The 17,821-nt window shown below is 38.6% G+C and overlaps 1 protein-coding gene across 1 annotated transcript in view; it reads left to right on the top strand.

The window, feature by feature from the left end:
- Positions 1-17,821, top strand: part of LOC122815018 (kinesin-like protein KIF21A) — a 1,294,913-nt gene that overhangs the window by 382,068 nt on the left and 895,024 nt on the right. The window contains exon 11 of the mRNA XM_044087270.1: positions 12,822-13,021. Within this exon, the coding sequence (XP_043943205.1) occupies positions 12,822-13,021 (200 nt within the window). The remainder of the gene's footprint in view (positions 1-12,821; positions 13,022-17,821) is intronic.

Here is a 17,821-nt window from a genome sequence, read left to right as displayed (position 1 = left end):
TTAAACGCAAAATAAATAAACTTTAAAGGAAATAGATTGGTTGAGAACAACACCTAGGCATGTTATGCTGAGTAACCAGTTTAACTGAATTATCAAGAGTATATTTTGGATGGGTAGGACCCACATACTCCTTGTACTGAGCAGTCCTAAATGTCATGACTGCAGAATTACATGAGTTAATACAGAATTTGTTACAGTCAAGCCAGTACAACAGAGACATAAATCCATTTTGTAATTTATTCTGAAGATTCTGAAGGAAATGTAAAAAAATAAACAGAGATGTGGTACATTATAGAGAAAACAAAGTTTATAAGTGGTACAAAGAAGAGAAAAAACCTTACAATGTTCTTCATCTCACATTGCTGCAGTCCTTACACTTGGGTAGTCCGCTGTCCTCGGTCGGCCCGAATATCAAAGTATAAGGCTGACGTCGGTCAAGGCGCTGAAGACTGACATCAGGACGTCAGGGTACAAATGCGCATGACCGACGTCATATCCTCAGTCTTTTTTGCCGCATGGTCCAATGCAGAAGCAGCGTTGCAAGTGCCGTTCGGCGTTCTGAAATTTTTCGAATTCGGAGTTTCAGACCGAGTCAGAGTTGGGGAATATTTTAGTTTTTTCTTGCCACAGTGGTTTACCGGATGTCAAAAAAAGTGAATAACTGTATTTCTTGTGGGAAGCAGATACCGCATAGGGACTATCATACTTTGTGTATTCCTTGTTTGGGGCCTGAGCACAACGTTGTTGGGTGTCGCTTTTGTGCTAGGTTCAATAAGCGCACTATTGAAGGTTAGATTGTGCCAGGTTGGTCTTGAAGCGGTGCACAATATGCCGTCGGATGTTCCGCCCGCTTCTTCAAGAAGCGCAAAGACAAAGCAGCTAAGCCCAGGCAAGAAGAGTCGTCACGCCGGTTCTTTAGAGAGTGGAACCGGTGGTTCCACCGGAGGCTTCTTTGGAGTCCCAGGGGGAGACTTTGATATTGCAGGATGTGGCCTCTCAGGAGGCAGGTCAGGCTGAAGGGGCTTCTCAAGTTACTGTACCCTCCCTTCCTAGGGTGGTTAGGCCCTCTCCTTCTGTTTCCAAGGCTTCTCCCAGAGGCAGGCCAGGTTTAGCTTCTGTTGGTGTCACTCCTAGTTCTACAGGATCTGTGCCCAAGAAGCACATGCTTAAAATGGCAGAAGATTTAATCACTTTGATTAGAGGTTCTTTGCCCCCTCCTGATAAGAGGCCTAGGGTGGAACCAGAGTTGGAGAGTTTTGAGCAGGCTTCGGATGTTTCAGAGTCTTCGGCTGAAGACTTGCAGGAGTATTCTCCTTATTCTGATTCTGATGCAGATGATTCGACTCCTTCTGCTTCTCCTCCAGAGGATTTTTCTTTTTCAGAGACACTTCATTCCATGAGGGAACATTTTAAGTGGGAAGGTCAGGACTTCTCTGACTCCAGGAAAAGGCTTAGGGAGTTTTTGCTTTTACCCCAGCATAGGCCTTTGGCTATACCACCTGTTCTGGATGTTGTGGAAGATGTTTTGCAGAGGCTTAATCCTGATTCTTTGCCTCCTGCTCCTGTTAAACCAGATAGGTATTACAGGATGCCTGAGGCTCATAAATACCTTTATAAGAGTCCTAGGGCGGACCCAGAAACTGTTAGTCAGGGACCTAAGGGTGTCAAGGCCTCTGTTGTAAAAAATCCGGTTCCTCCAGATAAAGAGGCCAGAGCTTTGGATAGATGGGGAAAGAAAGTCTATACTTCTTCCACCTTAGCTATGAGGGCTTTGAATTGCCAGTTTCACATGTTGAAATATCAAAATTATCTTCTTACACAACTGAAGTCTAAGGTAGATGCTCGAAGGCATTGAATGTAAAGAGTTACAAGATTTGGTACATGTCTCTGAACAGGTGGGTAAGCATTCTTTACAATGTGGTTTTGATGCTGTACAGGCCTGGTGGCTGCCACTGGGTCAGTTCTTCGCAGGCACGCCTGGCTGAGGGATCAGAATTTATCTGACCATGTTAAGACAAGGATTTTGGATGCTCCTTTACAGTCTGGTGTATTGTTTGGTTCTCCTGTGGAGTCAGTCTTGAAGAAAATGGAAGACAAGGCTAAGTCTATGCAGGCTGTTAAAGATTTTTTGCAAGTTCAGCCTCCAAAGTTTAGTAGGAATTGGCCTGCTAAGGGGTGGACGTTCTTATGATTCACAGTCTAGGGGTAGATCTAGGCGTGGTAGGGGCAGAGCTCAGAGCTCCTTCAGACCTAGAACAGGGAGTTCACCTGCACAATCTTCGGTGAGGGCAGGGGCCAGTCCTTTCGTAAACAGGCCCAATGACCTACCTTTTCAGCTGCCAGATCCTTCTTGCCTGGCAGCACCTTTGGGAGGACGGTTGGCACTCTTCAAGGAAAATTGGAGTTTGATTACCCAAGACAAATGGGTATTGGATATCATACACCAAGGTTACAGGTTTTATTTCCATACCTTGCCTCCTTTCAAAGGCATGCCGGACGTTCCTTCTCAGCAAAGACTAGAGGCTCACAAACAAATTTCTCTGTTGCTTCAAATAGGGGCCATACAACCGGTCCCTCTGCCAGAAGTGGGCCTAGGATTTTATTCTCGCCTGTTCCTAGTACCAAAGAAGGGGAACACGTGGAGACCAATTTTGGATTTATCTATCCTCAACACTTATCTGGACATTCCCAAGTTCAAAATGTTGACGTTACAACAGCTTTTACCTCTGCTGGGCAAAGATCACTGGATGGTGACTCTGGATCTCAAGGAGGCTTACCTTCATGTTCCTATCAGGCTAAGTTGCAGGAAGTATCTGCGTTAGCTGGGACTTCTCATTATCAGTTCTCTGCATTGCCCTTTGGCTTATCTACTGCGCCCAGAGTGTTCACGAAGGTTCTGGCTCCAGTGATAGCTTTCTTTAGGCTAAGAGGAATACAGATTTATCCTTATTTGGACGATTGCCTGATTCTGGCCCAAGGAAAGGACGAACTTCTTCATCATTTACAATATGTGATAGCAGTGCTAAGATGCCTGGGGTATTCTGTGAACGAAATAAAGTCCAGTCTAGTACCCTCTCAGGACATGTGCTTTCTGGGTGTGAGACTGAATACAGCATCCCAGATGGCCTTTTTGACCCCAGACAAACAAAAGAATCTTTCTCTTTACTTCCATCACTTGTCTCATCAGTCCAGGCTGACTGCAAGGACAGTCCTTCAAGCCTTGGGGTTCATGGCATCTTGTATTCTGGTGCTTCCCAATGCCAAACTGCATATGAGGAAGCTGCAATGGTATCTCAAAATGTATGGACACAGCACTGCCAAGATATGGACACTGTCATTCAGATAATACCTTGCATTCAAAAGGAATTTTTGTGGTGGGCTCAGGAATGTCACCTAAACAAGGGACTCTCTGTGACCCGGCCGGAGGCGAGTCAGATTCTTACGACAGATGCCTCAGACAAAGCTTGGGGAGCTCATCTAAATGGAAAGTGGGTACAAGACACGTGGCCTGCCAGACTTCAGCATCTACATATCAACTTGAAGGAGATGTTAGCAGTCCAATTTGCATTAATAGCTTTCAAGGATTTACTTCTTCCAGGGCAGGTGTTGGTTCTAACAGACAACACAACTGTCATGTGGTCCTCTATGCAGACAAGCAATGATTTTGTGGGAGACTGCTCTCAGTTTACAGCTAAATCTTCAGGCAAGGTTTCTGCCGGGAGCACAGAACTTCTTAGCAGATGTGTTGAGCAGACAAATTATGGATCCCCACGAGTGGAAATTGGATCCTCATGTATTTCAGAAATTGACAGTGTTATGGGGAACTCCAGACATAGATCTGTTCGCTTCTCCACTAAACTACCAGCTGCCAAAGTTTTGCACAAAAAGGTTTCATCCCACAGCTTGGAAAGTGGATGCTCTTTCATTCAATTGGAGCAAGCTTCATGTGTATGCCTTTCCACCTCTGCCTCTCCTCCCAAAGGTACTCCTGAAGGTCAGACAGGACAAGCCAAAGATGATTTTAATAGCTCCAGATTGGCCTCGACAGCACTGGTACCCATTACTGAGAAGTCTGGTACAGCCTCCATGGCCTTTACCTTCGATTCCACACCTGCTGTCTCAGGAGAACAGTCATTTACTCAATGTCAAACTTCACTCTCTTCACCTAACAGCCTGGCATATTCTGTTTTGAACCCTAGAGGGTCTCAGCTTCCACAGCAAGTTTTGAATGTTATTTTGGAGGCCAGAAGGCCTAGTACAAGGAAAGTGTATGCAGATAAATGGAAGAGATTTTTATTTTGGAGTACAGCAAAGGAATTTGATGTTTCTGAGCCTAATTTAAGTGTGGCTCTTCAATATCTTACTGAGTTACTGGACAAAGGTTTGTCCTTCTCTTCTATTAAGGTTCATGCTGCAGCAATTTCTGCTCACTATGACTGTGACCCACCATTGTTTTCTCATCCTTTGTTTAAGCAATTTCTCAGAGGGGCAAAGAATATAAGACCCCCAGAGCTCCTACTCCTGCTTGGGATCTCAATTTTGTGTTGGAGAAACTCACTCTACAACCTTTTGAGCCTGCAGCTACTGCCGAGTTGAAATATTTATCATGGAAGACTGCTTTTTGTTGGCCATTACCTCTGCAAGAAGGGTTTCTGAATTACAGGCCATTATGGCGGTTGAGCCTTTCTTAATTTTCCATAAGGATAGGGTATCTTTAAGGTACTAATCCTTCCTTTATGCCTAAAGTGGTTTCTAGTGTGGCTTTAAACCAAACTATTCATTTGCCTACTTTTTATGCAAACCCCCAAAATAAAGGGGAAAAGATTTTGCACACTTTGGATGTACACAGGCAGTTGCGATATTATTTGAGCAGAACTAAAGGGTTCAGGCAGTCTCAGCAGTTATTTGTTTCATTTGCTTTGGGTTCTCAGGGCAAGCCTGTGTCAAAACAAACTATTTCTAAGTGGATTGGGTTTTGTATTGCTTTCTGTTATTCCCATCATGGTAAGGAGATTCCAGCTGGGATTAGGCCTCATTCCACTAGGGCTACTGCCATTTCTACGGCTTTTTTAAGGGGGGTGGCAACTAAAGATATTTTGGAGGCAGCTACTTGGAGTTCAGTGCATACTTTCTCTAAGCTTTATCACCTTCCACTTTACTCTAAATCTAGGGCTGGTTTTGCCACTGCTATTTTACAGGGCATTTTGGCAGCTCCTACTGCTTTATAGTTTTGCCATCCTCCCTTACCTCTGCTTTGGGATTCTACCCAAGTGTAAGGACTGCAGCAATGTGAGATGAAGAACATAGTACAGTTTTGTACCTACCATAAATGTAGATGTTCGAAGATCCACATTGCTGCAGTCCAATTTACCTCCTCCTTCCCCTCTGTAGTTAGAGGTGGTTGTGTGGGTTGGGGTGTAAATATTGTGGATATTGTATATATTGTACATATGGTTGGTGCAAGGGTGGTTGGTTGTTTTTTGCTGTCTTTTGGTTTTGACCTTTCTTTTGGGTCTTCTGACATCTGGGGCAAGAAAAGACTGAGGATATGACGTCGGTCATGCGCATTTGTACCCTGACGTCCTGATGTCAGTCTTCAGCGCCTTGACCGACGTCAGCCTTATACTTTGATATTCGGGCCGACCGAGGACAGCGGACTACCCAAGTGTAAGGACTGCAGCAATGTGGATCTTCGAACATCTACATTTATGGTAGGTACAAAACTGTACTTTTCAGATGACACACGGGACAGGTATGGGGAAAAAAGGGGTTGGAACGATAAAGGGGAAGATGTAGATGGTAATTATGACAAGTATGGACATCAAGGGGGTTACAAACAGAATTTTCAAAGGAATTGGAACCCGCAATATTGGAAGAAGAAAACAGGGAACACTATGGGTCATTACAACAGAGGGTACAATCAACAAAGGAGATATTACCAATAGTGAAAGGGAAAGAATTAATTAATGTGAAGTACAATACGAACAATAGTAACATTAGTAACAATATAAAGAGGGATGGGGTAGTGTACAGTCTGGATAATTTTAAGATTTATAATTATACCAATTTACAAGTGGAAGATGTACACTTTAAGTTACTATCCAAAGGAATGAAATTTATACCGACACCTAAATTTGAATTGGTTGACCACTTGGTTGAAACCAAATTATGCACTCGTAAATTAAATTTGACAGTTATGTTTCAAAACAAGATTAATAGAGTGGATACAGGTGTTGACAAAGGTGAAAATATATTAAAAAACAAGAGCACTTTTATACCTTATATGAACCCTATGGTGGAAATTTTTGAAAAACAGGTCCACAAAGATATATATGAATTTGCCAATAAAATGAAAAAAATTAAAGTGAAAAGTAATTTAACTAAGGAGGAAAGTGATGAATTAAGGAATCTAAGGACTAACCAGAATATTCGTATTATGAAACCTGATAAGGGAGGGGGAATTGTATTATTCGACCAAATGGAATACAGTGTCAAGTTAAATCAACTTCTTATGGATTCAGGTAATTATGAAGCAATATCTCTGAATGAAATTAACATAGCCTATCAGAGAATCAACTCCTATATAGAGGAATTTTGGATTGACATATAATTATTTGAAAGTACAATATCCTATAACAGCTGTTTTGGTGGGGATTCCAAAAATACATAAGAGTATTGACAATCCACCTTTTAGACCTATCATATCAGGTAGTAGGTCAAAGACCTCCCCTTTAGGTAAAGCGATAGATATCTGGTTAAAGGATATCTACCAACAAATTCCTCACCTATTAAAAGACTCATGGGACTTCCTTAGAAAATTTCCCATTCATTTGAAAGCTGAAAATATTTTTTATGTGACCATAGATGTCATTGATTTGTTTTCATGCATTCGTAATCGACAAGGATTGGATATGTTTTGTGAAAGTATTAGAAAACACACCAACCTGGATTGGGACAAAATTTGTCTGATTATGGAATGCATGACTTTAGTATTTGAACATAATTATATATTATTCGAGGGTGAGTATTTTAAACAGAAAAGGGGAGTGGCAATGGGATCTGCGAGTGCCCCCATATTCGCCAATTTAGTTATGTTAAATTGGGAAGAAGAAGTATTATTTAAAAGTCACTATTTTTCTCATGTCAGTCATTACACAAGGTTTTTAGATGACATCTGTATGTTACGGAAAGGTAATGAGGAAGAATTGGACCAATTTATTAGTTTTCTTAATGAGAGTAGTGATTTTTTAAAATTTACACACTCTATTAGTGCCAATGGTATTGCATATCTCGACACTTTTGTTTCACATGATGACAGGGGTTTTAAATCAAATATATATAGGAAGAGCACCTTCTCAAATGACTATCTACATTTTAACAGCAACCACCCAGAAAGATGTTACGTAACATTTTTAAAGGCCAGATTATTAGAGTGGCCAGGATGACATCTAGAAAGAACGAATTGTTAGATGAGATAGAAAATATAACAGAGATGTTTATAGAGAGGAAGTACAATAGGAAGATGTTATTTGACGTCAAAAAATATGTGATCTCAAAGATAGATACAGTATATTTACCTATATTGGGGGTTGGTGACCCAATACAAAATGTTAACGAAAGTCTAGGGGTAGATAAATATCAGAGGGGTATGTCAACACAATTAAGGAAATTTTGGTAAAACATTGGGCTATTTTTAGAGTTAATCCAGAATGAAGTAAATTATTAGGAGAAAAACCACTCCTTGTTTACAAGATGACCCATAATTTGAAGAGAATTCTTGAATTCGGGAAGGACAATTGTAAATATAAGGGTGAACAACAAACTTTATCATACACTAAAAAATGTGGCAATTGCAAACAATGTAAATTTATTATGGGACAACTGGAGATAAATTTGAGGAACATCAATAACACTACAGTTAGGTTAGTAAATGGAAATTGTAATACATCATACGTTATATATTTGGCTAAATGTCAAACATGTACAGCATTTTACATAGGAAAAACGGAGAGGGCCTTGAAAAAGAGGATTTACGATCACACCTACTGTATTAGAAAAAAGGACAAGAATAATGCCCTCTATAGACATGTTGACAAGGAAGGTGACAATCATAGTTTCAAGTTTGGAATAGTAGAACATATTAAACACAATGAGGGGGGGGGACATAAAAGAAAGATTAAGTTTTAAGGAAATATGGTGGCAATTATTTACTGATTCAGCCACAGAACCTGGATTAAATGACACTATTGCGGTGAAACCCTTGTTAAACAGGTAATAGAAAATTTTGTATCATAAAAATACCAAAACATTCCATTCACAAGATTTAGTACCACTGTTTATAATAAATGTTTTTATTAAAAGTTTTTATATAGTAAGTTAATATGAAATATTTGTTCATGAGGTATTTTTTAGGAAGTATTTATTTAAAATGAGCAAAGGTAATAATTATGTTATTTGGACAGATTATTTTATAAGTGCATTTTAAAGTTAAGGAATAGTTAGTTGGTACAAGGACAACTATTTATGAGGAAATTTCTTAGTCAGTATTAGAATACCCATTATAGAATTATGATATATCCATTTTTGGATGTACGGGTATAGAATTTTTTGTTTTTATTAAATATGAACTTGTAGACATTCATAAAAACTTTTCAATTTACACTCAGTGTTTTTTTAAAAATATTTTTTAAAAATATTATTTACATAAATTAGAAAAGGTTATATCATTTGTACAAACTATATTTGACTAATATTATTGTCCTTCTGATTATTTTGAGATGATTGAACGATTATATTTATAGTGTATTCTGTATGGTTGTAACTCAAAAGCTAACACAGGACGGGAATACATTGTATTTAAATGTCACATTATTCATGATGTTTAGATGAATTTTTAGTCATATATATTTTTATATAGTAGACTAGTTATATGTATCTTTGTTATTTTGTAGGTAACAACGATCTAACTAGTGTTATACACCTTTATTTTATGTGGTGGATATAGCTTTAAATTAGTAGCAGTGACATTTCCTTCGCGCCAAAAAAGTTATTTAAACAGGGAGTAAAACTGTCAAAAGAAAATGTTCTTTGGTTCTGATGAAGCCTACTAGTTAGGTGAAAGCGCTTAACCATTTTTTATATGGATTTGTACAGTGTTGTATTGTGAGTACTTCAATAAACCCTCTTAATTTGTTGTTAAGAGAAGATAGCGCTGGTGCACTCAAGTAATTATTCTGAAGATTAGTTATAGTTTTCCTGAAAGCTAAACGCAAGGAAGCATCTGTATACGTGGTCATGTCAGCTTTGTTCTGGAGCTGAGAAAAGTGAAATTAACCCAGACGTGTGCCTTAGGAAAGGTACCCACTTCAGTGGGGATGGTCAAAGTAGACACCTGGAAGGTCCATACCAGAGATGAAGCTCTTGAACTACTACCCCGTGTCTTTTGTATCTCTGTAACCAGACACTGTTTTGATTGGTCTACTCCTGTCTCATTTGAGTAAGGTAAATATGTATGGATATTCATGGTGTGTTCAACATTTGGGATTGGTTGCTTTCTATGTAATTGAACTTTTTATTACATTTTTACCATTTGTTTTCTATATAGCTCTGCACTTTTGTAGATTTTATGTTTTCGGATGAAGTTCCAGGATATTTAAGGAATGAAAGTGGTTAAAACCTACTGTTCGTGTGTTGACTCTTTTTTTTCTTGTCCTTCTGCCACTGAAGTTTTTTGTTTTAATTAATAATTTTCTTTGTGAAATTTTCTCTCAGTTTTTGTAGTGTGTGTGTGTGTGTGTGTGTGTGTGTGTGTGTGTGTGTGTGTGTGTGTGTGTGTGTGTGTGTGTGTATATATATATATATATATATATATATATATATGTGTGTGTGTGTGTGTGTGTGTGTATATATATATATATATATATATATATATATATATATATATATATATATATATATATATATATATATGTCTGGGTCTGCTTCTTCCTATTGAAATTATGCTCCACTGAATGTTCGTTAGCTGACTCCACTTTGACAAAACTGCAGTTAAATGAAAACACGGTATGCCGAATCACACTTCTCTGAAATTACAAGTAGAATTTACATTACAAACACATTTTTGTAGGGGGAGGGGGCAAGCCCTCCTGCACTCCAACCCCCTGCAAATTATATATACCAACTCCGAGATCGCACCATATTTCCTTATCCGCACTGTACCGTGATCCATGTCAAGAAGCTGCAACGGCTGAATACAGTCTACTCCCTTTACTAATTTAAACATCACAGAAACAACACCATACCTATTCTGCTACATACAAATGGCATTGACGATCCTCTTTCAACAAGGTGCGATTCAGCATACTGTGTTTTCGTTTAACTGCACTTCATCAAAGTGGAGTCTGCTAACTAGCATTTGGTGTAGTGTAATTTTGATAGGAAGAAGTAGACCCATATGTCTGTATTTTTATATAGCTATGTGTATGTATATGTCCATTATCTGGATGATACATTTATTATTTATTTATTTTAACATTTGTTTACCGGGAAAGTATTCCATTTTCAGTGGAGGCACAAGGAGAAATCCTCCAGATGCATGTCTGTGGAATGTGGAAGGAAATTGTCGCACCCAGAGGAAATCCACACAAACGTGTAGGGCTTTATTATCTTTTTGGGTGGAATTAGTAATTGCTACTCCATTTGCTATGGATTGTGAGGATAAATCCACTTGATGTCAGTCTTGTTGCACTTTGGTTCTGATTAAGTCTACTACTGATGTTCATAAACAAAAGTGCTCAACTGTTATTGTTTCAAGAGTGAATGAAGTTTTAACAGAATACATTTTTCATGATTGATATTACCAGCCTTGTGGTTTTATCCTTGTGCAGTCCAGTCCTGGCAGTTTATTTTTATGAATTTATTTCATTTTGTGCTTTTACTTTATATTTATATCTCAGCATTGGATTTGGTCTCTACTTCCGAGTGACATCAGGTAGTGGTATTTTATTTATTTGTGTGTGTTTGTGGTCGCTGCTGTTATACATGCATATATATATATATATATATATATATATATGTGTGTGTGTGTGTGTGTGTGTGTGTGTATCTGTCTATACATATCTGTGAAGTGTGTGGGATATCAGGAAAATATTTCCATGAAGTGTGTGGGGGGTATCAGGAAAATATTTCATTAAATTTGCTATTTTTAGTATTCCATCTAAAGAAGTAAATATAAAGGATTTGAGAATACTGATGTTTTTTTAAATTGTATATAACCAATAACTGGTTTAGTCTTACATTCTAAATTGGAATAGTTTGATAAAATGCTGTAAAATCATCAAAACATACAAAATCAGACGACAGATGTATAAATAGCCATATACTCTATTTACTTGAATGTTAGTAAAGTACTAGATATAGTTAATTAAAATTGATAGAACTATGCATATATGTTTATTAACACAAATTCACTATCTCACAGTAATTTATTACACTGAAGCTCATAAAAGACATGACTTCTGGACACTCAAAAGATCATTAAAAAATTGTAAAAAGATCAAACATGCAAAAGAGTGAAAAAAAAATAAGAACAGTATTTTTCGCAGGTGGGCAAGCAACCCTTCACACCCCATACCCCTGCTAATTATATATACTTACCAACTCCAAGATCATAGTACAATGTGGGCAGTACATATTCCCAGACCCTTCTGTAGCACAGTCTTGCAGGAAAAGCTGCTGGGAGGCAAAAAAAATCATCCAAAAAAGAGTTCGCTCTCATGAGCATTTGCTAATACCTATTACACCTATCTTATGATACTTTGTAATCATGCTTGTGAAACTGAATAATGTACAACTCGTACTATATGACCTAGGAGTCTGAAATTTATATGAAACCTTGCAGTGCATTATTTACAAAGGCATGCAATGTAGTTGTACATTGTTGTATATCATTTATTGTTATAATTTGATTGCTTTGTCATGTATACATTGTTATTCCTTACTTTTTTCTTTTTATATAAGCTGTTCTTTTAAATTTTGACTTGTGCTGGAAGTGTGGTTCTATTTAAAAAAAAAATCTGTCTGGGATAAGGAGCTTAAATCCAATTGCTGCAGTTTGCTGTTGAAGCTCTTCTGTGATGGTAGGTGCCTTACACACAGCTATAGCCTGTTGTTGGATGAAGATGGTGTTTCTTTTAGTGTGTTTCATCATTGCAGCAGTCTTCCTTGCTACTTTTCCAAACTCCTTTCATTCCTTCATCTCCAGATGTTACTGTACATAACTGAAAATGTTGCACATCCCCTTGTAAATATCCTGAATAAATGTAACCTGCTGTATATACTTAATGCCATACTTAAAAGTATCACATGTATTCTCTTAATATTTATACACACAGACACACACATATTATATTAGTGTTCAATATATGCTTCTGCTGTGGGTTATATTGCTGAAAAGGGTAATTTGACCACCCTGTCTACTCAGTTAAATGCATTTATATTTATATTTATAAATGCATAAATAAATAAATGAACAAAACTGTGTGCCCAATTTTTCTCTTTTATTGCTTCTGTTCCCCCCGGCTGTTCAGTAAAGTGGAACAAATTATTTATATGGTTTGTTCTGTGCATAGGCTGTATCTTGCCAGAACCAGCTAATCTCTGCAATAACCCCAAGGTCTGTTCATCTTCATTTATTAATTTTAATGTGAGAAAATAAATAAAGGAAACAATGTAAGATGAAATCATTGAACACCTAGTATTTTTGGTGTATATGGGACAGATGTGAAAAATAACTTTTCAGTAAATTGTTTATTTTTGTTCAGGCTCAATGGAATCTGGTTCTGAAGAAAAAGTAAACAAAATCAAGTCAGAATATGAGAAGAAACTTCAGAACATGCATAAAGAATTGCAAAAATTGCATGCTGCACAAAAGGAGCATTCACGACTTCTGAAGAACCAGTCACAGTATGAGAAGCAACTGAAGAAGCTGCAGCAAGAAGTAACAGAAATGAAGAAAACCAAGGTATGATTATAGAGGTTATAGTCTTGTAAACCAGTATGGCTCCAGACGGATATGTTTTGTTACTACCATTCAAACAGATAACGGAATAGGTTTAGGATAAACTCGCAATGTAAGATAATTTCAGTTTAGCTGCATATCTTACCCCACTACAGTGACTGTAGAAATCAATAGCTGGGTATATCCATAGAATGCTAAGATGTAAACATTCTAAAATACTACTACTTAAACATCACACGTTCTGCTACAGTATGGAGCTTGTACATCTGTATAAGAGAAGTAGTATAGTCTCAACAGACTGTTTTGTGAGACTAGTGGACTGATGGACAAGTGTGTGTAAACGGTACTTCTCTGAGTAATGAGGTTGAACTGTACAGGGGAAATCCTGTTTTTCCTAAGGTGGATTATTTTAAGTAAAGGGATATGGTGGGCCAAGGCACCTGTTGCATATATTTGTGTGCATGTGTGTTTGTGTGTGGTTCCCCAGCAAATATGTAATAATGGGAACTGTAAGTTTTACTCTTGTCTTTGTGGAAATATTTATACAGACATTACCTACATTTCTTGCATGGACAGTTATATAAAGGGGAGCTAAATTATATAATGTGAAATGTTTTAACATAGGATGTTGTGAAGTATTCATCAGATTGCTTGATGAATATTTTTTGTTAAGAATTGATTGCATTCTTCGAGGAAATCAAGCACATGTATGAACTCAGAGAATGAATGTCATTTGTAGATTTTGACTCTGTGACTAGAAATGGAAGGAAACGTCAGAAACTCCAAAGTTGCAGAACTGAATCTTTTGCTTCCTTCCACTAAACGCACAACGATGTCTTGATTAAATCAACTGAACTATCTGTTTTGTTTGTATTGTCATTTTTCTAGCAGTAGTATATTCTCTCAGTTTAGTTGATCATGTTTATTTATTTATTTAGCTCACCCCAGGACCTTGTTCTGAGACCATGAAAACGTGGACTTCAGGGATGAGCGACACCTGTATATCCCGTTTGTTTCCACCCTGGGAGTCCCAATAAACTGTTCATTCCCTGGTGAGAATCAAGTGGTAGGTGTCCCTGGTGAGAGTCAAGTGGAAGACGTCAGGCCAGCTTACTGTTCCTGAAGGTTAGGCTACCCTCTGCCCATCTGTGCAGCCTCCTGAGAGGAATCCTGCATCTGAATGCTGGATTCCCCTCAGCTTAATAGTGCTAAGCACCATGAATGGGTAAGCTCAGCTGGCCCAGAACTTCACTGGGCGACACCTAGTTGTCCCACAAGATGTCTGTCTGTGTGAAGAACAGAACCTCCTCCCTCCACCCAGGATTGGTTTGCCAGTAGCAGACTCATTTTCATCTTCTTCAGCAAGTTGCTACAGGTGCATGAGCCACTACTTGAACTCAAGTCACTTGTGACGTATGTCAGGCATCATCTCTATGCAGTGGAGTTTGTTCTCAGTTTAACTCAACTTGTACTTGTTCAGTGGTTGTAATTTTACAAATTGAACCAGACCCTCTGATCATCACCTGTTGTTGCTAGTTCATAGCCAGAAAGATGCAGCCTAAGAAAATTTGATGTAGAATATTAACAATCGATTAGCTATTTTGTTTTATAGTAACTTCTTACTTAAAATTAGCACTTAGAAATGTTAATGTTTATTGGCATTAGTTACTTGAGTTGCTATAATTAACTCCTTAAATTATACAGATGTGGATGTCTTTGTGTGCAGCATGGCATTAGATTGTTCATACAGATTTCAGTTATTTTTCTTGCAAATGTCTCCAAATGGAGGGATTCCTGTTTTTTAATAAGTACACCAAATAAACTAGGCAGCCAAGCCATTTTAGCTCACTGGCTATGGTAATACTTCAGAGGCTGTGAATGAGGTCATATAAACAAAAATTTAATTTGTATTTGAGGTTTTGTTTAGAAAACTCCAGGTCTTAAACATATATGTATATTTGTAAAAACTCAAAATTAATACTTCAGTTATGGCTGCATTTAGGAGTGCTCTACTTTGGGCTTATGTCACTTTCATGAACAAGATCATTGGCCTATATGTCAGTTTCAGGATAATACGTATATTTTTGTATTGGGAGGGAATGTTAACTTAATTCCAAGCATGTATTGGGTTTTTGTCTGCTTTATGGCACCCCACAGCATAAAACCAACAGAAACCTAATGACCAATGAGCAAGAGTCACCAGACCATCTACTGATGCTCTGTGGCCTCAGCAGCCTATGTAGTGCACTTTTGTAATGGTGCTTTGTTTTAGGTAGCCAGCATCTGAGTAGCATTTTCTGTTTTATTACAGTCTCCTCTGTTTGGAATAAGCTCTATTTTAAGGATTATTTTTGTCAGCAAAACTTGAGAAAAGAGTTTTACCATTTGTTTTAAGGAAGTCCTTATCCCATAATATTAGAAGAACCATTGTTTTAATCCTTCATTAGGCAAGCATTTTGACAACCATAGTGAGTGTAGATTTCTAGTAAAGAAACTTCAGAGTAGAGATGCATATTGATATTTAATGGAATTGTGCTGGTCTCAGCAAGCACTTGACATATAAATATTTTAACACTGATTTGTTTAATTTTAACAATTATGCTGTTAGAAGACCTATCCTTATCTTAACTGCCATGGAACTGCAAGGGACAACAGAGGAGTGGCACACTTACATACCTCTGTGTTAAGAAATATTTTTAATGTTACTTTTGAATGACTGCTAGTCTAAAACGAAAGTGTTCACTTTTGTTGTATACCACTGTAAAGTGTCTTTGAAGGTCTTAGAGTGGAACCATTCAAGTATTTGCTTTAAAATGCACCTTGCAGAATAGTGAGTTCATACTTTTATGTGTATTAAAGGCTTTTCTTTCAGAATGAGGAGTAGAAATAGTTGTCCCCAGAAATAGTATTTGGAGACCTGTTTGAAAATTTCAGTGGAGTTTTAGCATCTCAGCTAATGTAGAATAAAGGTAGTGAGAACAACTCCATCCATTCTTGACGCGTGTGACCTTTAGATTTTAGCACTGTTAGAGGCAGGAAGGAAAAAGGATACTGTTAACCAACTCTAGTAGTAATGAGATGATGATATTTTGGTACCCTTTTATTGGGGTGTACAGCCTGTCTATTATGATAACCTGACTGCAGATTTCGTAATGCCTAAGCAATGTGAAACTTTTAAACTACAGAAAACAAGGAGAGACCTCCAAATCAGAAATGCACTCGACCACCACAACACGGTACAAATCACAAGATGCATAGCTCACCTACACAGTGTGCCCCTCAACCTAAGCCCCTAAGGCAAAACAGCTTGCCCAATACAGTACTCATAGGTGACTCAATAGTGAGGCACACTGATGTCCCACTCACTAGGTTGAATAAGGAAGTGGTAACAGTCAGCTTTCTTTCGGGTGCCAGGATCCGACACATAACGCACGCATTCAGGTCACTCCACAACAAGTACAAGTATGACTCTGTCATTGTCCATGTGGGTGTGAATGACCTGAGACGCACCTCCCTGGACTACATGAAAAGAGAAATTGAGGAGCTATCAGATTATGTGGCCCAAGCAGGTATGACCCTAGCCCTGAGCAGCATCCTACTGTCACCCAGAATGATACCGCAGTACAAGCAGAAAATGATTGACTTCAACAATTGGCTAAGTTTTTGGTGTCATTCTTAGGGGATCCAGTATCTGTCTGCTTGGGATGACATGATCGACATACCTCAATGCTTTGCCAGAGATGGCCTGCATCTGTCACCCCTAGGTTTCCGGATACTCGCTAAGGCTCTTGCCACCCCTATAGTGCCTTTTTTTAGGTGGTGTTTCAAAGACCAAATTACCACTGTAACGGCTATAAGTAAATGCAATCTGAGGGTCATGCTGCTCAACGCTAGTTAATCTCAAGATGCACTCGCTCGAAGCACTCTTCAAAATGGAGAACATTGACATTTGTGCTGAAATGGAGACCTGGTTTAAAGCAGCAGAAAGCACCCCTGTGCTACCATGCTATAACTCATTCCACACCTTTTGGCCCCAGAATGTGGACCGTAGCTCCAAAGGCGGTGGTGTCTCAATCTTCATAAAGGGATATGCACACCTCCAGACTAGTAGCCCAGCATAACGCATCAGAGATACTTCAGGTACAACTAGCAGTGGATAAGACAGCTATTCAGGTCATAGCCTGCTATAGGTCCCCAACTATGTCCCAAGACTCTCACTTCACATTCCTAAGCACCCTGGAAACTGTTAGGGTCCAACCCAACACTCTCATACTGGTTGACTTCAACTACCCCTCCATCAACTGGGAAAACTACTTATGCATCAATATACTTGCCCAACGCTTCCTGGAATTCATTAATTCCAATGCGCTGGACCAGCTCATTCTAATCCCCAGTAGAGGAAGTAGCATCCTTGACCTGGTTATTACTAACATGGGCAACCGTTGCTCAACACCAGTAGTCAATTTCTTCCTGGTTAGATCCGACCACAAACTAATTACCAGGGAAATCCACATCTCACCCACACCACCAGCAAAGGTAACCACCATGAAAATCTTCTCTAAAGCTGGCTGACTTTGGGCTCCTAAAAACAGAGGTGGCTAACTTCACGGCACTCATGCAAATGGAAAATAGGTGCATGACTGCCGAATCATACACCAGTGCACTGTACGAACATAAATGCATGGAACTAGCCATACCCAACAGAACCAAGACGCTTTCCTCCAAAAAAGGAAGCCAATGTGGTGGTCGCCTGCCATTAAACTCTACAACCGAAAGAAGAAACTGTTGCAGAAAAAGGTGAAG

This window comes from Protopterus annectens, chromosome 11.part0 (genome assembly GCF_019279795.1).
Source record: "Protopterus annectens isolate FY-2018-M chromosome 11.part0, PAN1.0, whole genome shotgun sequence".
NCBI lineage: Eukaryota > Metazoa > Chordata > Ceratodontiformes > Protopteridae > Protopterus > Protopterus annectens.
The sequence above is the reverse complement of the archived record's forward strand: the minus strand, read 5'-3'. Positions and strand labels throughout refer to the sequence as shown.